The sequence below is a fragment of the Rutidosis leptorrhynchoides genome, chromosome 3 (genome assembly GCF_046630445.1).
Source record: "Rutidosis leptorrhynchoides isolate AG116_Rl617_1_P2 chromosome 3, CSIRO_AGI_Rlap_v1, whole genome shotgun sequence".
Classification (NCBI taxonomy): Eukaryota; Viridiplantae; Streptophyta; class Magnoliopsida; order Asterales; family Asteraceae; genus Rutidosis; species Rutidosis leptorrhynchoides.
In genome coordinates, this window is record NC_092335.1 from 607,581,870 (window position 1) to 607,605,628 (window position 23,759).

The following is a 23,759-nucleotide window of genomic DNA, read 5'->3' on the forward strand; positions in this document are numbered from 1 at the left end:
ACTACCTTATAAAATAGTGAAGTTGTTTCGTGAACCATCTGGTTTAGAAAAAAAAAGAAAATAAAGGGAAAAAAAATAATAAAAAATAAAAAATAAAAGATAAAGTGATCTCAGTAATCTTGACCGTCAACGGTTAGCACGTGGCGGTTCGCTACAAACTTTGGATTCCACACGCTCCCCTCTTATATCCAAAAAAAGGCGATTAAATAAATTACAAACCGAACACAAAATCAATTTTCCCCAATTTCAATAGCGGGAACCCTAATTTCACATTTTTCAAATTTCAAATTTCAAACTGCAGATCTATCCATAATCTTCGCAGATCTAGCGATTTCATGTTGATTCCGGTCAATTAACACCAAGTTAACATCTAATACATCTCATCTCCATCTCAGGTACTACCACTTAATTTCAACTCGATTTACTCGATTTTATGTTTTTGGCTGTGATTTGATACAATTCTATGTTCTATTTGCAGAGATGGATTATCATAGTATGAATAGGAAAGAGCTTCAAGCACTATGCAAGAAACATAAAATTCCTGCAAACTCTGCTAATTCAGTTTTGGCTGATAAGCTTCACCAACTTCTTAATGTAAGGCTTGCCATTTCTTTTATATTATTATTATTATTATTTTCATTTTATATATGTAGATGCATGTATTATACTTATATGTTTATTGTTTGGTAGTTATCGATATACGATGCTTTATGCTGAATTAGAGGACTAAAATGGTAACATGGTAACTAACTAGAATGTTAAAATTGTAACTAATTTTCACATTGAATTAGCTAATTGTTCTACTTTGAGCATCAAGTGTTTTTTAGTTTGCTGGGCAAAATTAGGTTGAGCATAAATATTAGGGGATAAGACTTTTATATATTTCAATAGGATTATATGATTGAGATTAGGGGATACAATATGAGATCATTTGGATATAAGAATATATGTGACCTTTAGTAATATATGACATATTTTTGTGTGCTGTTTACAATACGGTTTTGATTGAGAAAGTTAGCTTGTAATTTTCTTTTTTATGTTTATGCATCTATAAATTTGATTTTATATCTTAAGTTTATACTGATATTTTGGATCCTAATAGTTATATTGTTGTGGGGAGGTACATTTTTTACGAAAGTGTTACTTATTCCATTCTGTCTTTATTTATTTATGTATAGGCGCAGGAGATGCAGGAGACTAAGAAACCAAAAACACAGCAACGTAAATGTTTGAAGACTCAAGTTGAAACCACAGATGAGGGTGAACGTGGAGTGTCAAAAAGGCAAGCAAAAAAAGTCAGGTTTAGTCCAACTAATGAGGTGTTAGAGTATGAATTACGAAGTGGCAAAAAACAGAATATGCCTACAGAGACGAGATCACGGAGGAAATCTGTGGCGAAGAAGGCTGATGAATCAGTTGTTGATAATGCTAACAATAATACAGATGTAGTTGATGATGTTGTACAAGCTCCTGTTAAGCTTACAAGGTCAAAGGTGCAATCATTAGAGAAAGACAATGTTGTGAATAATGGAAAGAAGAAAGGTAGAAAGGCGGTAAAAGAAGTTGAAAATGGGATTGATTCCGTTAAAGAACCCGAAGGTAATGTTTGTAGAGTTACTAGGTTAAAGCTGCAAACATTGGATGAACGTGGTGCTGTTCTTGATGACAATAAGCAAAGAAAAAGGTCGCGCAAAGATTCTGAAGTTGCAAGTGAACCCGTTGTGGAGCCTGTGGTTGCACGAGTTAGAGTTACAAGGTCAAAGGCACAAAATGTTGACACTGAAATTCAGGAAAAGAGGGGTAGAACCCGGTTAGCAAAAGATGTTAAAAATGATGAGGCCCCTAAGGAGACTATTGACATCCCGGTTCGAGTTATGAGGTCAAGCAGACATGAAATAAAGGAAGAAGTTGAAAGGACAGTTGCTAGTCCTCGAGTTGAAAAGAAAAGAACTAGAAGGGAATCGAAGGCAACTGATATGAGTGATAACTTGAGCAATGTTGTTTCAGATGAGAAAAAGGAACGTCCAAAAAGGAAGTCGTTGAGGACTAAAGGGACTGAGGTTGCAGATGAAGTAGAAGATGATAAAGTGGAAAATGCAATGAAGCCTTCTAGAAGGAATACTAGAAGCAAAACTGAGAACAAAGTTGATAAACCATTGGAGGATGCAAGTAAGAAAACTGTAAGTAGAAGAAAATCTGTCGTGCAACCTGAAAAGAGTGAAAAGATTCTTTCTTTTGAAGAACCCATGAATCGTCCAAATACTAGGCGAAAGTCTATGGTCCAAGAAGCACCGGGTAAGGAAGTTGACAAACCCTTGGTTGGAAAGGGAAAATCGGTAAAAGAAAGTAACATTCTAATGTCACCTACTGTTGCAACTCGTAAAAATGTTGGAAGAAAGCAATCTAAAGGCAAAACTAATAATTCTTCCATGATTAAAGAAGGTTTAGAAGATGCTGAAAATGAGATGGAAGCAGTAGCCAATGCTACTGTGAGTCCAAAATCTAGGAAACGAAGGGGCGATCCCATTGTTGATAATCAAATTATTGACACCGAGAATATTTCTTCCGTTGATGCATCCTCAAAACGTTCTACACGTAGTAATCAAGGAAAGGCGGTTACATATTCGCCTCAAAGCTCTGTTGCAAAGAAACAGACGGGGAGTATTTTGAAGACACGTGTAGCAAATCGTGATGGTAGTTCAAGAAAAAGCGCAAAGCTGAGTAGAACAAAGATAAATGAATCGGTGGACCATGCTGAAAAATCTGATACAGTGGCAACTCCAGTTACAAAGTCAGTAACTTTTGATCTTGGTGAAAAAGTTACTGAGACTGAACGTACACCTGACGTTGGTGGATCTCATAGGCGGTCTTCACGCAGTGCAGTTGTAAGTGATAGGAAACAGCCAAGTCAGTCAGTAGTTAAAAAACAACCCGGTGGGGATTCACAGTTGTCCTTGCATAAAGTTACCAAATTTACGCATGATCCAGCTGTAAATACAGCTCCAGTCCGGGTAACACGTAGTGGAGTCAAACATGGAGGAAAATCTGCAATCAGTTTTTCTGAAAAGTTGAGCAGAACTAAGCCAAGTGAATCTGTGGACCACACTGAAAAATACAATACAGAGGGTACACCAGTTTTAACATCAGTGAACTTTGACCTTGAAGAAAAAGTTCAATCTGAAACTTCTCTAGAAATGGCGGACCAGTTTGTAGAAGATGACGGTGATATTTCAGCTACTGGATCTATGAAGTTGCCAACCGAAGTTGTGGGTGAGGATACTGTCTCTGTGAGTGAAACAGCCAATGTTACACAACACTTAGGATCATCATTTTCTGGGTTGTGTGCTAGAGTAAAAGATGTTGGTGAAGATATGGGAGTTGTAGATGCGAATACTGATGTTACTGTTGATGAACAAGTTGTTTATGAAGGCGAGACGGTTGTTATGAACGAGAGTTTTGGGGTGTCAGTTGGACTTACTGTCGAAGAGAACAATACAGTTGTGTCCGATCTTCCTGATGCCAGCTCATCTCCTATTCATCTTGTGTCTTTCGAACAGTCAGATGATAAGAGTAAGTATATACTGTTAATAATTAATAACTTAATATACATTAAATTATTAGTTGTTACAGTGAGTGATTTTAGTATTTTATTTTATTTTAAATTTTTTTTTTTTTTTTTTTTTTTTTTTTTTACAGTTGAATCAGGAGGAGTGGGAACTCCAGTGGGTTCACTAACTGAAGATATAGGAGAAGCTGAGGTCGAGAAAGAATCTGAGCAGAATGTATCAACTTGCAAAGACTCACTTTTAAATTCTGCAGACAAACATGATGCTAGCATTAACAGTGAATACAATAATGAAGATGAGAGGGTTAGTATTGAGATGCAAGTGTTGAATGAGCCTGTCTCTGATGGCAACCAAGTTTTTGGTATGGACAAACATGATGGTGCAGAGGATGTACTTGATACTGGAAAGGAACTTGCTAAAGAGCCTGAATTTGAGGGTGACACCCAAATTTTTGGTATGGATGAACATGCTGATGCAGACCTTGCTAAAGAGCCTGAATTTGAGGGTGGAACCCAAATGCTTGGTATGGACGAAAATGATGGTTCAGAGGACGTGGTTGATGCTGGAAAGGAACTTGCTAAGGAGCCTGAATTTGAGGGTGACACCCAAATTTTTGGTACGGATGAACATGATGGTGCAGATGATGTAGTTGATGCTGGAAAGGAACATGCTAAGGAGCCTGAATTTGAGGGTGACACCCAAATTTTTGGTATGGACGAAAATGATGGTGCAGAGGATGTGGTTGATGCTGGAAAGGAACTTACTAAGGAGCCTGAATTTGAGGGTGACACTCAAACTTTTGGTATGGATGAACATGATGATGCAGAGGATGTGGTTGATACTGGAAATGAACTTGATAAAGAGCCTGAATTTGAGGGTGACACCCAAGTTTTTGGTATGGATGAACATGATGATGCAGATGATATAGTTGATGCTGGAAAGGAACATGCTAAGGAGCCTGAATTTGAGGGTGGGACCCAAATTTATGGTGAGGATGAACATGATGATGCAGAGGATGTAGTTGATGATGGAAAGGAACTTGCTAAGGAGCCTGAAGTTGAAGGTGGGACCCAAATTTTTGGTGAGGATGAACATGATGATGCAGAGGATGTAGTTGATGCTGAAAAGGAAGTTGCTAAAGAGTTTGAATTTGAGGGTGGGACCCAAATATTTGGTATGGATGAACATGATGATGCAGAGGATGTAGTTGATACTGAAAAGGAACTTGCCAAAGATCCTGAATTTGAGGGAGCACCATCTGGTAACGATGTTCACGAGTCTCCTATGTTGCACAAGTTTGATGGTGTAGATGGTAGTGAAACTGATACTAACCAGTGTGGGACCGACTCAATGCCATTAAGCGGTGACAATATGCCATCTGATGGTGAAAATCTTGCGTTGAATGAGGATGACATTGAAAATGAAGCTTTCAATATTTCAACAGAACACGAGTCTGACCCAAAGCCGTTGACTAATGATGATTCTGATACTTCTCTTTTTGGCAAAGATGAAGATTTGAACATAACTAGGCTTTTTGAACCTACTTTAGAGTCAACTTCTTCTGATGACTTGATTGAGACTCCTCATCTGAAGCCACTAACTGGTAATAAAGATGATGTTCAGGATGAGGTTAATATTTTGTCAACGGAGGTTGAAACTGGTTTGGGGACATCAAATGCCAACAACAACAGTGTTGAGGTTCCTGTTGTGGGTCATTATGTTAATGTTGATCCTATCATGGATTACCGAAGTGATGAGCAGGGTAAAGAGTCTGAAAATAAACGGTCAACAAGCAATGAAACATCTTTCGTGGATGAACAGTATGTTGAAGGTGCTGACTCAGCATCTGCTTTGAATGAAAATATAGAGCCAGAACCAATGTCAAATGTTCTAACAAGGTCTTCTGACATTGAGACAGAACCAATGTCAAATGTTCTAACAAGGTCTTCTGACATTGAGCCAGAACCAATGTCAAATGTTACTGTTGGCAAAGTTTCAAGTGATACCGATGGCGCGCGTACTCCAGTTGGACATTTTGCATCGATAATGAGCGTTGAGGCCCCACTAACACCTGCTGTTACAACTGTCGATGTTTGTGAAGAGTCAATACCAGACGTCAATAAGGATGCTGATGCTCATATTCTTGGTGATATTTGTACGTGTTTTCGAAGTATTTAATAACTTTTTGTAGTAGTTTTCTTTTAGAAATAATCTTAAATATACCATATGTGTATGTATCTTAATTTTACAGATGGACTTAAGAATGCACAAGTCACGGATACTGAAAGTGGCAGTTTGAGTGGGCTGAAAGTTATAGGGATATCTGATAAAATGGAACATATGGTATCAACTGATAAAAAGGAACAAACGATATCAGCCGTTGATCATGATCTGGACGGTGGTAAACTTGTGGAAGAATCTTCAAATCACGGTGTAGATCAGTTGGAGCATGTCATTCCGACCACAGATTCTGAAGGTTTGTTTTCCTCTTTAGTTCTTTATGTTTATATGTTCATATATAATTTTATTTTATTACTCTGCATCTGTCTTTAGCTGATGTTGATAGTACAGTTTCAGGTCAACTTATGGGAGACTTTGGAGGTCAAGGACATTTGTTTACAAATGAAAGCTTGTCAATTACATACGAAAAAGAAGAATGTTAGTCTATACAAATTTTATAACACTTGGTTAACGTTTTGTTCTTACTCTCTCTATGCTATCGTATAGTCGTGTAATATTATTTTTATTATTTTTTCCGGTAGCTCATGTGGGTGATACACTTTCTGATTCACCGACTCTTGTCAAGGACGGCGATCGAAATGAGCAAGGTAGTTTTTGTATATCCATCTTTTAGTACAATGCGTTCGGAATCCTTGAAAGAGTTTTTTTTTTTTTTTTTTTTGAAATTTAAGCGAACACTTTTACGGGCTTTTCTCGATTTCATGTTACCTTCTGACATTGTCCCTTTTATTTATAAATATTATGGGTACTTTTAGTATGATACAATATGATATACTATTAGCGTGGCTTGTGAAAATATATAGGAGGTTCTTTTATTGATTTTCACCTATAAATGAAACTATTAGAATAAAGCTGATGGTTGTTTTTCTTACATACACAGATTTGTCTCTGGAAACTTTCTTTAAAACACCAGCCACTACCCGAATCTCTCATATAAAAGTTACCCAAATGGAGACTGGGTCATCAGAAGCGTTTAGTGGTGAGTTTTTTCATTTACTAATCATTTAATTTTACTTTCATAAACTTATGACTTGGTTAACGTTTTGTTCTTGCGCTCTCTGAACTATCGTATAGTCGTGTAATATTATTATTTTTATTATTTTTTCTGGTAGCTCATGTGAGTGAGACACTTTCAGAGTCACCTACTTTTGTCAAGGATGGCGATCAAAATATGCAAGGTAGTTTTGTATATCCATCTTTTAGTACAATGTGTTCGAAATCTTTAAAATAGTCTTTATAAATCTAAGAGAACATTTTTATGGATCGGTTGAATTGTGTTTTTTGGAATGAATGAAAATTTTAACTCGGAAATTTTTAACCCAGATATGTATACTGTAGTATTTTTGTGTAATTAATTAGTGTATGATTGCGTTGGCAGATAATCAATTTTCAGGTCTTCAAACTTCTGTTACACCAAGTTCTTCCATGGAAGGCAATTATAATCTTGCAACATATAGAGAATTTGATCAAGATATAGAATTTGATCATGATGCAGATATTGTGAAAGAAAATACAAATGCTAAAGAACTTTACACCTTTCCCGGTTAGTTCAATGGCTACACTTATCAACCTTAATCATTGTTTTTAGTAATTATAATATAATATTTGGCCAGGAAGATCATAGTTCAATTTACAAATGAACCATGACAGTTGTCTTTCGTTGTTTGTGGAATTGCAGATTCGTCTTTGAGAGCATTATTTACACAACCAGCCACAACTTCAAGCAGTCATCTAAATGAGGGTAAGCATGATGCGATCAGTTTTGATATTTCGGATGGTAGTCACGATGAAGATATGGGGAAAAAAGGAACTCCAACACATGATTTTAATATTCACGCTGAGAGTGAATCTGCAAGGCATTTTAATGGTTAGTTTTTTTCAGTTACTGATTTATCATTTTGATATTCGTCTGATTGGACGGGAATCTGTTAATTATTATTTATATTCGATAAAGCTTGAGATAGGCAACCAAAAGGTTATATCACACGATAAAGGATTTGATGTTCTGTTTTGTTACAAATCAGTGATTGTTACCTTTTTAATATCAAATCCGGCATTAACATGTTTCTTTACGTTTTTCTATTATTTAAATAAGTCCTGAAATTGTGCAGTATGATCTTTGATCCTCTATTACATGCTTTTCTGGTTTGTTCAACTTTTTCCTTTTGAATTTCACCGTTAAATTAGACTAATAGAATAACGCTGATGTTACATATACAGATTTGTCTCTGGATACTTTATTTAAAACACCAGCCACTACTCGAATCTCTCATCTAAAAGATAGTCAAATGGAGACTGGGTCATCAGAAGCGTTTAGTGGTGAGTTATTAATTTACTGATGATTTAATTCAATTTTCATAAACTTATTATGACATATTTTTCCTTTGATTGTTTGTAGGTAAAACACAAGTCATCGAAACACCAGCTACTACTCTGATCTCTCACTTAAAAGATGGTCAGATGGAGAATGAGTCATCAGAAGCGTTTACTAGTGAGTTTTTTCATTTACTGATTATTATCATAATTTTCATAAACTTGTGACATAATTTTCCTTTGACCGTTTGTAGGTAAAACACAAGTCATCGAAACACCTGGTCAATATAACGCGACAAATAGAGTTCAAAATTATGAAAATTTCTACAACAGATATTTTGATGATGAACAAGTAGATGGTTCAAGTGACAGGCCAGGGGAATTTAAAGGTGACGAATATGACTTTTCAAGTGAAGCAGCGCAAACAGGCCACTTTGACACTTCTGATTTGAAGGATAACTCTATTCTTGGTGACATGCCTGAGAAAAAACAAGATTAACTACCTTATTTGGTTTTCGTTATAGGTATTTAACTACATTTCTTGGTCTTATTTTCAGATGTTAGTTAAAGAATTATTACATTATAATCATCCATTATCCTAATTGTGAACCACGTCAAACTGTAACGTTCACAGATATACACACGGTCGTATTTTGGTAATTTTGAGTTTTATATTTTTTATAATAATCTTCTTTGCTTTCCCCCAGTGAAACGGGCCCTACATTTACTAGTTACAAATCATTGGGCGTCACTTATTTTCTAAGGCTTGATTTTCAAAGTATTAGAATCCAAAAGCTAATCTGCTAAGCGATTTCATTTTCGTTGTAGGGATGGGCGAAATCTGAGAATGTGTACGATTACTGGAGAAAGACTCAATATTATGGTGGAAAAATGGGCGAGCACATAGCAAGCGACTTCGAGTAATAGAACACGTCTATATGTTGTAGAATTTGATAGGGGTCTCTAGCTAGTGAAACCGTTTAATATATTTGACAAAGTCGTGTCTTTCAAAAGACAACTAACTTGGTACATTTACTTGTTATCTTGTATGTTTTCTGTGAATTGTTGGTTTGGCATACTGTAGTGTTGAGCACATTGACTAATTTTAATTTTGTACGTGGTTTTTATGCTGTTTCGTTTGATATATTGTTGCTGAGATGATAATTCTTGCAACTATTTGGCATTTATTTGAAGAAGTGCAATAGCACCAGGTTAAGTTAATGGTGCTACTGTCTTTATGTGTTCAGCATAGATTGAGGCTTTGTGTGGAGGTTTGTTTTGTTAACTTATCTATTATCCTTTCCTTTTTACTAAAATCAATTTTGTTGATTTGATTGTAAAAACTGTGTTGTTCACATAGTGTCAAATTCTCTCAATCCCGCATGGGCGGGATATGAAAATGTATGGTACTGTTGACAATCCTTCATGTATTGTCGTGTTTTTTAGTTGCGTACTTCACACTTTTTTATAATTGATCACATACCGGCCGGCGATCTTTCTAGAAACAGTGTTTTCGTCCTTGGTTGGAGGGAGATTCATCCATAGGTGGAGAAACGACTTCCCCTAATTATAGGGTAGAGCAATAATTGCCTATACCTCCTCATATTTCATATATATGAAATTGTACTTTTTTAAATTTTTTTTGTTTTTTTTTGTTTTTTTTTTTCCTAACGGCAACTATTGTTTGTTGTTATATGAGATGATTAAATTCTTTTTGCGTCGAGGACAAACTAACTTGGGTTACGAGTTGTAGCTCTTTTCTGCATCGGTCTTTTCGTGTACGAGTTGTAGCTCTTTTCTGCATCGGTCTTTTCGTATATGAGTTATAGTCCGTCCTTTTGGCTCATTGGTCTTTTTCTTGACTGGTACTTGCCTGTCAAAAAATAGTTAAAGTTGTAGTGTTTTTGAACTTTTGTATGATTATTGGTTCTTGTGACTGATGTCATTTCTACTGGTTTCAAGTATGGTTTTAGACAAAGTTAGTACAGCTATAAAAGTGTAGAAAGAGGCTGTACAACTCACCACAGTGATTAAATATATTTGCTTGTAAAGTGGTCATAAGTTATGAAAAGCTAATCCTAACGGATTAATAAAGACTTGAACTTGAAGTTGATATCAAAGGGAAACTTTGGTGATGTCTTTTGAGATTGTTATAACTAATTTTCATGTTGCATTTTTCGAGTATACCAATGCTATTATTATTATACGGAGTACAGTTTATTTTATTTTGTGTTTGAATTGTTGGCAAATATTACGATTTTAAAATATAACAAGAAACTAACGTTATAACTGTAACTTTAAAACTCATTATCTAGAAGACAATGATATGTTTATCGGTGTGTGCGATTTAAAAATTAAAAATTAAAATACCTAATATAGCTGGTGACTGAGTTTTCGATCGTCTGCACCAATACTCCGCCTCGAATACAACGTAATTCATTCCATCAATTTGTAGGTATCTCATTATTAACGTTATTTTGATTGTGCTAGTACTTATGACGTTTTTAGTAATATTGAACTTTTATTATTATATGTCAAACGTTTATATATAAAAGACATATTTTTATTTATTAAACATGACTCATAAATTGACGGGACGACCCTGATGCTTTTATATACTCGATTGGACATTAGCCGATTATTGTATGTTGTTATTTTTATTTATTTAATCCGCGTTCAATGTGTATTTGTTTTAAAAATTTAAATTAAGCATAGATAAATATATATACATAATAACAATGTTGTAAAAAAACCCGATTACCCGCTAATTAATCCCCGATTAATCATATTTATGAGCAATCCGTTCCAATTTCCAAAAATCCGATTAATTAAACGGTCAACGTCAATTGATGGATCAAAATCGAATTTGGTAATCAAAGTCAGTTAAAGTAAAAAATGGTTAACATTTTAACATGAATTTAAACTATAATTTTATAGTTTTGAAATAAAATGAACAATTTTAGACAATTATGTTAAAAATTATCTTTATATTTATGGTTTTTTCCAATAGTTACACATATAATTTTTAAAATTTAATATTTAAATGTATACAGTACAATCCGATTAATCTCCGAATTGCCGATTAATGATACGCATAATGATCCGTCTCAAAACGACAGTAACAAATAGCGACCTGCTAGGATCATACCCGACACGGTCCACCCCGGGAGAAGGACTACTTCCCGACATCATCCGTCATCATGTAGCCAGTCATGATAACTATAACAGTGAAGAAACACTTGGAATAAATAGAAAGCAAAACCTTTCCGTATTAGTCTGAGAGCTCCGTGATACCTTAGTCGGAACCGACACGCTGCTGGTACCGTCACCACTTCTCGGTTCGGTATTTCAACCCGGCATAAAGATACCCTCCCAGGACAAGCACGCCGTCCCGGAGAAAGTGCGCTGTCCCGGAGTAGACACGTCATCCCGGAACGAATACTCGATCCCGGAACAAACATACAAACAAGTTGCATGCCATGTCAGCCCACGAATCTAGGAAAGTTTGTTAGGATCTGCTCGATTATTCCCATGAAAAGGACAGGTGCCACGTCACTCCTCGGGATTGGAAAAGTTTGTTACAACCATGAAAGGGACATGTGCCACGTCATCATTCCCTCGCAACACCTATAATAACGATGACAAGATCATTCATTCACACAACACTGGATGCATTAATGTTACTCTGCCCAAATCAACTACGGTAGCATTACTCCAGTCGTTAACTCTATTCCGATCAATGCTCCGATCATCGTCGGAATTAATCCCCACTCTTAGATATTAACTTATTCGATAACAATCGAATAAGGTTAATTCAATCGATTGTTTTGCGCCCTTGGAATCCAGATTCCAAATCGGGGTTTGCACAATTATTGGAGTTAAAACATTCGACTTACTTTTTTTCCCAAATCAAGCACTCAAACCCGAAATCTATTTACACTAGACGATTTTGGTTTAATCACCGATTAATCTTTCCAAAGTCCCGACCGATTAATGCCCGAATAGCGAATTTTGCAACCTTGCGTAATAATGTGATTGATTAATTGGATTTTGGTTTGAAATGAGATGAAACACTACATTTCGTCTTAAAAAAAAAAAAAAAAAAAATGAAATACTACATTTTTATAGTACATTTAAGATTTATATACCTTGATATATTTTACAGAAATTGTCGGATCCGTTTATGTAATTTGAAAACTAATTCAGCCTTCAGGTAAAATGAAATGGTGTAATAATATCGATGTCTTTAAGTTATTTATGGGATGCAAAATTGAATGAATACAACAAAAGTAGCAGTGCAGCCCTATGACATGTGATTATGTGCAGAAACATATGACATTCAATATCCACATTTAAGAATCAACTATACACTGTCACCATAATTATAATAATGACTTATGATTATGACACAAAAGATATAGGCAAATATATTTGGTACGGAGTATATTTTATGTGGGAATTTGACATATACGTTTATCTAGCATGCAATTGTTTTCATCATCACTATCACTATAAACATCATATTAATTTAAACGTTAAGATGCATTAAATAAATTTGTAATTTTTTTTTTTTTTTTTTTTTTTTTTGAAAGGCAAACTTGTAATTTGTAATATATATCCTTTAATATAAAAATAAAAATATATAATTACAACAGTGTGTATGTATGTACGTATGTATGCATGTATGTATGATCAGGTGATTCGCATCGCTCGGTGCATCTTGGGACCATTATGGCTGAGGACGACTTCCCTTGCTCTAGAGCTTGGTTGGTTCCTTTTAGTTGGGTGGTTTCGGGGGTGTCTACCGTAAAGGTGCATGAGTGGTTTTTGGTTTGCTAAGGGTGGTTGGCTCTTTGCTTGCGCAACAACTTCCACCCGGCATGCCCTCGAGTTGCTGACCACAAGGTCTTTTGGCTCTATTTATTGAGGCAACGACAAGCGTCGTTTTAGTGGCGTCTTAACTGCCGCTCAGAGCCTAAATTGATTCTTAGGCATGTTTTAAACCCTATGAAAATCTGATTCTACCATTTTCATGGCGTCCCCCCCCCCTTTTTTTTTTTTTTTTTATATCTATCTATTTTATTTTTATTTTTTTTATTTATCTTTGTATTTTTTAATTTATTTTTTAATTTCTATTTTTTAGTTTTAAATTTAAAAAAAAAAAGTCTTTTTTTAGCCGGAGGTCCTCACGGAATCAATCTCTCTACTCTGGAGTAGAGAGGGGGGGATGAATTTCCTTTCCCGTGGGTGGAGAATTCTCTCGACTCGTGGTAAAAGAAACGACTTCTCTTCTAGTTTAGGGTAGAGGAAGGATTGTCTACATCTTACCTCTCCCATACCTCGCAGGTGCGGGATTGGGTATTGTTGTTGTTGTGTAGTCATATATATTTGAATTAATAGATTTAAATGTAAATACTGATGTTAAAAAAATGCAGTCAATTATGTCACCAAAAATTATATAAAAAAAAACATCTAGATAGAAGAAAATTGACTTGACATTTTATGTTCTCAAGGGATTACAAACAGATAAGAATTCTGAAATCCATCCCATCATCCTCATAAAATCTCCAAACCTAAAAGAATCAATCATAATCAAAACCAAATAAAAAGTCAAAATAAGACTTCTCAAAGTCAACTCAATCTACCACAAAGTCCCTGCCCTGTTTGTATCTACATTCCCTAACCAACCTCTTCATTTCATTCTATACTAATAATAGATTTTAAGTACCCTGAGAGATTGTATCTAAACTTAGTCACAATCCAACCCACAAACTTCCAACACAATTCCACCTTTACTAACAAACGGGTTAGCCCGGACCCACACAAGTGTGAGGATCGAAGCTAGAAGGATCGACCACACGATTATTATAGTCGGGACATTTTTTTGTTTTCCCATTACACCCTTGAGGAAAGGATAGAGATGAAGAATGACCCATGTTGCGAAAAATAATTTCCCGAATAGTGGACCCCACGATTCGTAGCCATTGCTAATTGCATCTGAAATGCCAACAACAACACCGACAAGGTTGAAAATCAATAATGTCAATGGTGGGATCAAAAGACTAGTCCACTTGAAGATATAAAGCTCGGCGAAATCTCCATCATCACCTCCTTTTGAGGTAACTGTAAAGTTTGTATTGACGCCCGCCAATACTTTTAGTAGACCTTGAAATAGCGCGAAAAGATGAGAGGAGACACCACCGATGACCCAAAATTGCTCGTTTCTCCAAAAATCGTCTATACCGACACCTCCCCATTGTATTTCTAATATACTTGTTATGGCAATTGACAAAAACATGAGCATGAAGATTATGCTAGCATAATTGCTTATCTGCAAAAGAGAAAGAATATACATAAAGTACAAAAACATGAACATGATGATTCACTTCAATCTAATGCCATTTGGTTAATTAAATGTGCTTGTTGTTTCAGAATCTATTAGAATAGAATTTACACATTTTACTATTCTTTGCAAAGTTGAAAAAAATCGCTACTCGAGGAGTACTCGGGACTTTTTAGGGAGTACTCGGCAACTCGGAGAGTACTCAGACGTTGACCAAGTTTGACTTTGACTTATTTTGACCTAGTTTTAACCAATTTTGACCGAGTACACGCCGAGTAATTCCGAGTTCTTCAACGGTGATTGTACGGGACGAACTATGAAAATTCCCATTGTATGTATTTATTTAAGTTCCAAAATTTTCTAATTAACACTAAAGCCGTGTCTAACTAGACAATAATGTTAATTATCATAATTGAGCATGCAAAAAGTTAACCTCCTGCTTACCTCTGGAACGATAAATTTCCCGCTGAGGAGACAAACGGCTGGAAGTGTGCAATAAGCAACCAACGGAATTGAGGTTAACGGATAGACAACCGAGTTAATATATGAAAGCCGCTCGAGAGGCTTTAAACAGCACCCATAACCGTACCATATCGGACAATGCTTACTCAACAAAATTTCAACCGACCCAAGGGCCCACCTAAGAACTTGGTGAAGACGATCCGATAGATTAATTGGAGCTGAACCCTTAAATGCAGGCCTCTTGGGAATGCAATACACAGATCGCCACCCGTGACAATGCATCTTAAACCCTGTCAAGATATCCTCCGTAACCGAACCATATATCCATCCAACCTGTTTTTTCAAGATTTATATAAGTTCAAAGATTAACTAAGATGACAATCATAACAAGTTAAATTAAATATTGGTTATATTTGATATCTAATGGGTCATTTGGGTCAAACACTTCAAAGTTGTCTAAGGTGTAATTATATGCTTAGACATAGTTAAATCACCTAATTTAGAAAAAAAAAAAAAAAAAAAAAGAACCTTGTAATCATATACAGTATAACATTAAACTAATTATTTGTAGAACTCAAAAAAGGTAAAGAAAAAAGAGATGGCGTCTGGCCTGACCCATTTTGACCGATACTTAAAATTGCCCTTTTTGACCTGTTACACAACATGCTAATGCGCCATCTCCGCCATCTCTAACTAAAATGCAGAGGCATCTTTGAGGGTGTGCAAGATAGGCCATCAAACAGGGCCCAAAATATGGAGTTGGCCCACAATTTTGAAACCTTCTATATATACTTGTTTTGCTATTGGTCCAAGTAAGGCAAAAAGAACTTAAAGCCGGAAAAAAAGTTTTTTTTTTTTTTTTTTTCTCTTCCTTTCGGCACAAATTGCCCAAGTCGGAAGTCATTTTGATTGAAATATCTCGGAAGCAACGATAATTTTTTTCTATTTATAATGATAACTTTTTAGTGGTATCAATCTAACGTTTATAAGGGCCTATTTTTATGTCTCGAATAAGGGCTTATATATAAATAAGACGGCCTTGCTGAAATATAACGTGAAATAAAATTAGTCTAGTTTTGAATTCACAAACCTCTTTTCCCCATTCGGTTTTATCTTCATAACCACAACTTATAACATGAATGGCTTCTTTCAATAAAGATGCAGATGATGCTCCTTGAATAACACCACCGTCTTCTAAAAGAGTCGAAGCAATAAACACAGGTGATTGCCCGAATTTCTTTTCGGACTTTATCTGAGCAGGTATTAAAGACGATTTTTCACTTTCTACCCCTGCAAAAGTTTAAAACTTTAATAAAAAAGGAGCAAAGAACATAACTTTACACCAACTGCTCAAAACCAATCATTTACCTTCAATCGCTTCTTCGATGTTCTCTAGCGCATGTACTTGAGTTGAAGCTTCCATCTTTTTCTTCATCTTCTTCGTTTTCTTATTTGTATTCCCCTTGTTTTTGTTCTTTCGTGACGAGAAACAACATAAACACCATTTAGGTAAGCAGTTGCATGTTTTTCCAGGCGGTTTCTTTTTAATTGGAGCATCAAATCCGTACAACGCCTGTCGCCTGAAAACACATCCCGTCCCGACATATATCGGACCTTGGATTCCGTCAAGCCCTTTCATATTTATCTGTCACAACAATTAAAAATATTAAAAAAAAAAACAATTAATTGTTTCAAATGAATATTTTTAGCTAATTTAAACGATCAATAGTGGTTGAGAAATAGGTTTTTTAGGTGACATACATCAAAGAAGACAACGTTGCGATTTGAGTATCGATCATGACGATCGATCCCATCGAATCGTTGAGGAAATTGCACGTAACAAATTTTCTTTCCACAAATAGGGTCCATCATGAAACACATGGACTCCCGAAGAGCTTTACTATTATTTATATAGTGATCACAATCTACGTTGAGCATGTACGGCGCGTTTGTAATAACAGCTGACACTCGAATCTTCAAAAAAGAAATTCAAAATACAAATTAGTTATATAAGCAATCACAAAGATAAATTAAGAAAGCTTCATCCTTGATAATGAAGATAGATTCATACGAGAGCATTCATGGCACCAGCTTTCTTGTGGTGGTCAAACCCGGGCCGTTTTTCTCGAGAAACGTAAACAAGACGTGGGAGTTCGTTTCCTTCAACGTCTCGAACACCATTATTACCTAAGAAAACCTGTTGTATACGGTTTAAGAAGGAAAAAAAAAAAAAAAAAAAAACTGTATGTTAATAACAGGCATAAAACATTATTTACTTGCGGATGGATCAGTATCTGCTGAATTTGTTCTCTAATCGTTCGAGTGCATAAACTTTATTAACTTAAACAATAATCAACAAGATACATTACTTCATCTGATACTTAAAAATGTTTTAACATGTTAAACCAATCTTTTTTAAACAAAAAAATGTAATGTAAAAAATCAATAGTCAAACATTATAACTTAGAAATTGGATAATAAAATGGTGGTGGCTCACTAAATCTGGCCCATATCATTTTGACACTCATTAAAATATCAGTATTTTAAATGTTCCCCAACCCACCAACTACCCATTTCGCCACCTCTATACGATGCATCTAATATTTTTTCAAAAAAGAAAAACCTAAAAATAATAATAATAATCTGTATAACTATTATTTTAAAATTCGAGAAATCATACCTGGATCATTCCGGGATGATCCCGAACATTGTTTCCCGGCCATGGAGTACCATCTTGCATTGTCCATCCATCTTCCGGAACCTTTTGGGCCATGGACACAAGCCCATTGATCCGTACCTTAAACTCCTCATAATCCCTCTTTAATTCAAACAATTAAACACAAAGTTTATATTAAACTTCACACAAATCTTGTTTTTTTTTTTTTTTAATAAAAAGGGCAAACCCGAAAAAGGGAAATTCAGTATACCTTCATAGCACGACGTTCACGGACAAACTCAGGATGCACTTTATCTTTTAGATAATCAACCTTTTGAGCAAAATACCACTCGGGAGCACGTGGCTCTACATCGAACTTCTTACAAAACGGGACCCACTTTCTTGCAAACTCGGATGTTTCCGAGAGTGCTTCAAATGTCAACATGGCCGCACCATCGTCAGACACGTAACAAGCAACTTTATCGACAGGATAATCAACCGCCAAGATCGATAAAACCGTGTTTGCAGTAATTAGTGGCGGTTCTTTTAACGGATCAACCGTACTCACGTAAACGTCTATCCGTGGTAACTCGGATGCCTTCCCGTCCTTCTCGTACCTAAATACACAACTTTAACCATTTAGAGGGGACCCACATAACAAACCTAGTAGCGCTTTTAAGGTTTTTCTTAAATTTTTTTTATTATTTAATCTTTCTTTTTTTAAAAGGCTTTGTTACTTAATCTTTAATAAAGGTTGAAACATACAACAAATGTACCTTAAAGATAATCGGTCCAAGTATGTTTCACGCTCAATAGGGAACCACTTTGGGAATTGATCTAGGACCCACGAGACGGCAAACCATATCTCACAAATAATCGACGTGAGCCACAAACCGTATGCATCGTTTACGGGGTGAAGGATTCTATAATGAAAAAAGAGACCAAGAATCCCCATACGCATTAAAATTACCATTCGATACGGATTTATCTTGCTTGATGAAATAGGCAACTTCCTCGACAATGGTTGCCTCCCCTCATCCATCCTATAAGTTCAACGAAAAAAACATGACATTATGCTTTTATAGATTTATGTTTGATTTTTTAAGTCAATCGATTACGTATTGATCATAAAACTGGTTATTGCCCAGAACTGAAGTACATTATAATTGAAAGTTATGTAATAGGAAAGAAAACAAGTACTTTGGCAAATCGGCATCATCGAGATCTCCATCACCGTGGGGCCCACCGCCACCGCCATTTCCCTGATGCCTAATTATCTCGAGTTTATCGGCTTGTCTTTTTCTCCATTCCTCCATTTTATCCTTCCATGCAACTGTTCCGTACCCGTATACCGCTAAATCTTTCTTCGGATCCATCGGCCTAGGTGGCACTGCAATGCAAAAAGGCGCAACATTGAGAATAAGTCAATAACTAAACAACCCTATCACTACAGACAACGGTTAAAAAGGCGTCAAATACTTACGAGAGACTGATGAAGCGGTATCAAAAAGTTGCAAGCGCCTTGAACGACCCATGTATGGTGGGATGATTATAGCGTGATTGTCACCATCCTTCGGTTTTCAAAGTTTCAAATATTAGAAAGTTGACAAATCTACACTATTCACCTTCATATCAAACAGTACTATGGGGGCATTCGCATTTGTATTCTACAAGTGTTTATCAATTTTTTATCTTTTAAGATAAACAAATTCTGAAGTCAACTTAATTCCCCTTAAAATGTCCTTTTTATGATAATGCTTAAATTAGATGTTATGAAACACTCAAATATTTGATTATCCGGATTACTATATCTTCAAACAACAGATTAAAAACAATTCTTAAAATACACATTCAACCAAAAGATTAAAAACATGTTACTAATTACCTCTTGACCATAAGTAAGAAGTGGGATCTCGTGACTAACGGAGGCCGCATCCACCTCATAAGGGGTGGCAAAACCAGATACACTCGATGCACCAACACCAAAATTCAAGCGTGAAAAATGTTCAGAAAAACTGTGAATTCTGTTTCCGATATCAAATTCATTATCCAAATCGTCAAATTCCTCTTCTTCTTCGTCACCTTCAACTCTTGGACTCCCTATTATAATAATTTTCGAAATCAGTCCTTTTATTTGCACTAAATCACACTAACAAAACACATCGAGAATATTATTAAATTTGGTACCTTTGATTCGTTTATATCTGGTTTTGCATTGAGGGCAAGTTTGATTACCCTCACTTCTTTCATATTCATAACAAGTTCTGCAGATAGGGAATGCGCATTCGTTACAAGCCACAAATAGCTCACGCCGTTCACCGTCGATAGTTATTTCAATTTTATCTCCACAAATTTGGCAAATTTGACCACTTAATTCTGGAACTGAGGTCGGCTGTCGAAGCAAAATCTAAGTTAATAACAAGAAACCAGAACACACAACCACCTAAATAGGAATTTATCAATCAATCCTGTTAAACAAAAAAAAAAAAAAAAAAAAAATTTGAAGCTTTAAGGTAATGTGGAATTTTTATGATGCTTTTTTATTACAAAAAGTTATCTTTATGTTGACCAATAACTAAAAATCTTTAGTTCTCTAAAACAGATATTGTTGTCATAACCTAAACTTTGTTTCACAAACCTAAAAGTGATGTTAAGATGTGCTAATCCTAAAAAAACAGAGGAATTATGTGATACTAAAATAAGAATTCAAGATTAATAAAGCAAATGTACTACTACATATTACTAAACATTCTGACATGAAGTTGGTAACAAAAAGATTGAAACTTTTCTGCTTCAAACAAAATATTAAGAACAATAACACTAATTTAGCACAAATTACATATTGAAATAAAAAACCCCAAAACTGGTTCATTGTTATGTGTAACAAAAATTAAAAATTAAACCACATTGTAGAGCTCAACTTACTTTTCCAATATCATCTGCATTGATTAGAATAAACTCATTTCTGTTGTGTGAACCAGCAATTAGTCTTCCATTTGTATCCATTGAATCAATTTAACTAACACTAATTTCACACACTCATAAAAATCATTCAAATAGAATGAAACCCACTTCAAACAACAAAACCCCAACAAGAAAGTAGAGGGCTTTTTTCTTCAAATACACCACCTCATAAGAACCCTTAAACCCTCAATATAAAAAAATATTAATTAACAATGTACACAGAGTAACCCGTGTAACAATATTATATATAGATATAAATAAATGATATAGAATAAAACCCCAAATTAAATAATAATGTTATTTTAATCAAGTGGTAAATTTGTGGGATTATTATAATAATCAAGAGAAGATTATAGGTTTTACAAGAAATAAAACACAAACAGAATATGGGTATTAAAAATAATATTAAAATATGAAAGCTTGAAAGGGATGAGTTACAGATATGATCCCTGTTGGTGGATCTTTTAAAAGTTGTAATGTGGGGCCCCGGAGATAATGGAGATTGTAAGGTGGGGCCCAGGGTGGTGGTTCCTGGTGATGAGAAGGGTAAAAGGGTAATTTAAAAATCCAATCTTTAGGTTGAAAAGTGATGTTTTTGATGAATAAATCTTGATGATGGATGAATTTGGGTGGTAGTGATGGAAACAGATGATGATGATGTATTTGGTGTTATTGGTGGGGTTTCACAAGACTTAAAACTCACATTCACTTTTCTAACTGGCTAACAGTTTAAGGTTTGGTACAAAGTCACGTGCAGTCAACGTGTGTGGTTGCAGTTTTGTGGTTTATGCATCTATCATTGTACTTTGCTTTAGGGTTTTATGTATTTTTCAGTTTAATCCTAAATTATCGTTTTCTATGACAACATTATCTGATCTTTAACCAATTTACATCCAAAAGATCTGATTTTATTACGATATATTTATATATATATATATATATATATATATATATATATATATATATATATATATAGGGTGAGGATCCATGGAGAACTCATGGTAGTAGAGAACTCATAGAACTCGTGCAGATTCACTAAATCTGCGTGCAGATTCACATATTTTTTTTTTTTTTTTGCAGATTCAGTCAATCTGCGTGCAGATTGACGATTTTTTCTAGTTTTTTTTTTTTTTACAGATCGAATTTTTTTTAGTTTTTTTTATGCAGATTGAGTCAATCTGCGTTTTTTTTTTGCAGTTTTTTTTTTTTTTTTTTGCAGATCGACTTTTTTCTGTGCAGATTTGACTTTTTTTGTGTAGATTGAGTCAATCTGCGTGCAGATTGACTTTTTTTGCAGTTTTTTTTTTGTTGTTGCAGATTTACTTTTTTTTTCTGTGCAGATTCGCTGTTTTTTTTTTTTGCAGTTTTTTTTTTTTGCAGTTTTTTTTTCCAGATTGTATTTTTTTTTCATAGATTGAAGCTCAATCTCCACATAGATTGAAGTTCAATCTATGAGTTCTATGGGTTCTCTACATACTCTAGTTCTCTAGGGATCCTTTCACTATATATATATATATATATATATATATATATATATATATATATATATATATATATAATTATTTAATATCTAAAGTTAATTAAATTAAATTAGACCATACTATATATATATAGGAAGAAGATCAAGTAAGAACTTTTTTAGTATGAAAACTTTAGAAACTCCAAAATACACTCAAATACACTAAAATTCGAGCAAAAAAGGAGAATTTGAACAAAAAAATGGAATTCGAGCAAAAATAAAAAACACGGACGAACAAAAACATCATAGTCGAGCAAAAAAATTTTTTTTTTTTTTTTTGAATGCCAAAATGTAAAACACATTTTGGTTCGAATATCGCGTTTTTTGTTTGACTATCAACGTGTTCTACATTTTTTTGTTCTACTATCCAAAATGTAGAACACAAAATTGTTCGGTCGCCTTTTTTTTTTGTTCAAATATCATGTTTTTTGTTCGAATTGTTCCTTTTTGTTCGGCCGTGTTTTTTTGTGTGTTCGAATTTCCTGTTTTTTGCTCGACTATCCCCTTTTTTGCTCCTCTGTGTCCCTTTTTGCTCGAATTTCAGTGTATTTTGGGGTATTCTGGAGTTCTCAGGGTTCTCACACAAAAAAGTTATCATTTGATCCCTCTACTATATATATATATATATATATATATATATATATATATATATATATATATATATATATATATATATATAGTGAAGGATCCTGAGAGAACTCTCCATATGAGAGATACCAGCGAACCAGTACGTGATTTTACCAAACATCACAAACAATTAAATTGAAAGTTAAAATCGATTGAAACAAAATCTTAATGCAGCGATTGTCAACTTCCTTGGAGGATTATACTCCAAATCATCAGTGATTTCTTCAATTCACGGTGAACAGTGAACGAATGATGAAGACGAAATGCAACTTTGATTTTTACGATTAAGTTGTTTTCAGACCTTGATTCCTTCACAAAATCTTCTAAGTCGCTGCTATTGGAACAAGGTAACATCAATTTCAAACATTAATTCGATTGATTTAAGAATCTGCACATTCGATTGAGTAGGTGCATTTGGTAGATGAACTCAATCTGTGTACAGATTGAGTTCACAGATTGAGTTCAATCTGTACACAGATTGAAGGTCATATGTTGATTCCATCTGTTCGATAAATCTGCACATAAAATAAGCTCAATCTGCACGCAGATTGAAGGTCAGTCTAAAGTTTACTTTGCTGGTTCTCTTGGTTCTCTGCCACCTTTAGTTCTCTATGGATCCTCACCCTACACACACAAGGTTGTAAAATTCGCTATTCGGGGATTAATCGGTCGGGACTTTAAAATGATTAATCGGTAATTCGGGGATTAATCGGGGATTAATCGGATTGTATGTATACATTAAAATACTAAATTTCAAAAATTATATGTGTAAATATAGAAAAAAAACCATAAGTATAAAAATAAACTCTAACATAATTGTCTAAAATTATCTATTTTGCTCAAAAACTATAAAGTTCTAGTATAAATTCATGGTAAAATGTTAACCATTTTTAACTTTGACCAACTTTGATTACCAAATTCGATTTTGAACCATCAATTGACATTGACCGTTTAATTAAACGGATTTTTGGAAATCGGAACGGATTGTTCTTAAAAATGATTAATCGGGGATTAATCGGCGAGTAATCGGGTTTTTTGCAACACTGTACACACACACACACACACACA

At 34.8% G+C, this 23,759-nt stretch overlaps 2 protein-coding genes across 6 annotated transcripts; one reads left to right on the top strand and one right to left on the bottom strand.

Moving 5' to 3' along the window:
• Window positions 1–230: 230 nt before the first annotated feature.
• LOC139902941 (uncharacterized) lies at window positions 231–9,196 on the top strand. Of its 5 annotated transcripts, none has more exons than XM_071885656.1 (15): window positions 231–395; window positions 479–594; window positions 1,179–3,570; window positions 3,697–5,721; window positions 5,818–6,042; window positions 6,138–6,224; window positions 6,326–6,394; window positions 6,688–6,786; window positions 6,920–6,985; window positions 7,186–7,350; window positions 7,486–7,674; window positions 8,028–8,126; window positions 8,206–8,298; window positions 8,375–8,644; window positions 8,949–9,196. In XM_071885656.1, exons 2-14 carry the CDS (start codon window positions 481–483, stop codon window positions 8,617–8,619), a joined length of 5,868 nt encoding a protein of 1,955 aa, XP_071741757.1. In that variant the 5' UTR covers window positions 231–395; window positions 479–480; the 3' UTR covers window positions 8,620–8,644; window positions 8,949–9,196. The 5 variants fall into 5 exon arrangements, with proteins under 5 accessions (XP_071741757.1, XP_071741761.1, XP_071741758.1 ...); XM_071885660.1 differs by having other exon boundaries at window positions 7,201–7,350; XM_071885657.1 differs by having other exon boundaries at window positions 6,329–6,394.
• A 4,474-nt stretch (window positions 9,197–13,670) lies between these two features.
• LOC139902943 (cellulose synthase A catalytic subunit 5 [UDP-forming]-like) lies at window positions 13,671–20,631 on the bottom strand. The gene is made up of 14 exons (XM_071885661.1): window positions 20,507–20,631; window positions 19,769–19,973; window positions 19,467–19,681; window positions 19,065–19,152; window positions 18,782–18,971; window positions 18,358–18,624; window positions 17,853–18,198; window positions 17,606–17,743; window positions 16,997–17,122; window positions 16,687–16,899; window positions 16,294–16,570; window positions 16,016–16,215; window positions 14,908–15,258; window positions 13,671–14,451 (listed from the first exon to the last, which is right to left on the bottom strand). Exons 1-14 carry the CDS (start codon window positions 20,585–20,587, stop codon window positions 13,870–13,872), a joined length of 3,279 nt encoding a protein of 1,092 aa, XP_071741762.1. The 5' UTR covers window positions 20,588–20,631; the 3' UTR covers window positions 13,671–13,869.
• Window positions 20,632–23,759: the final 3,128 nt, after the last annotated feature.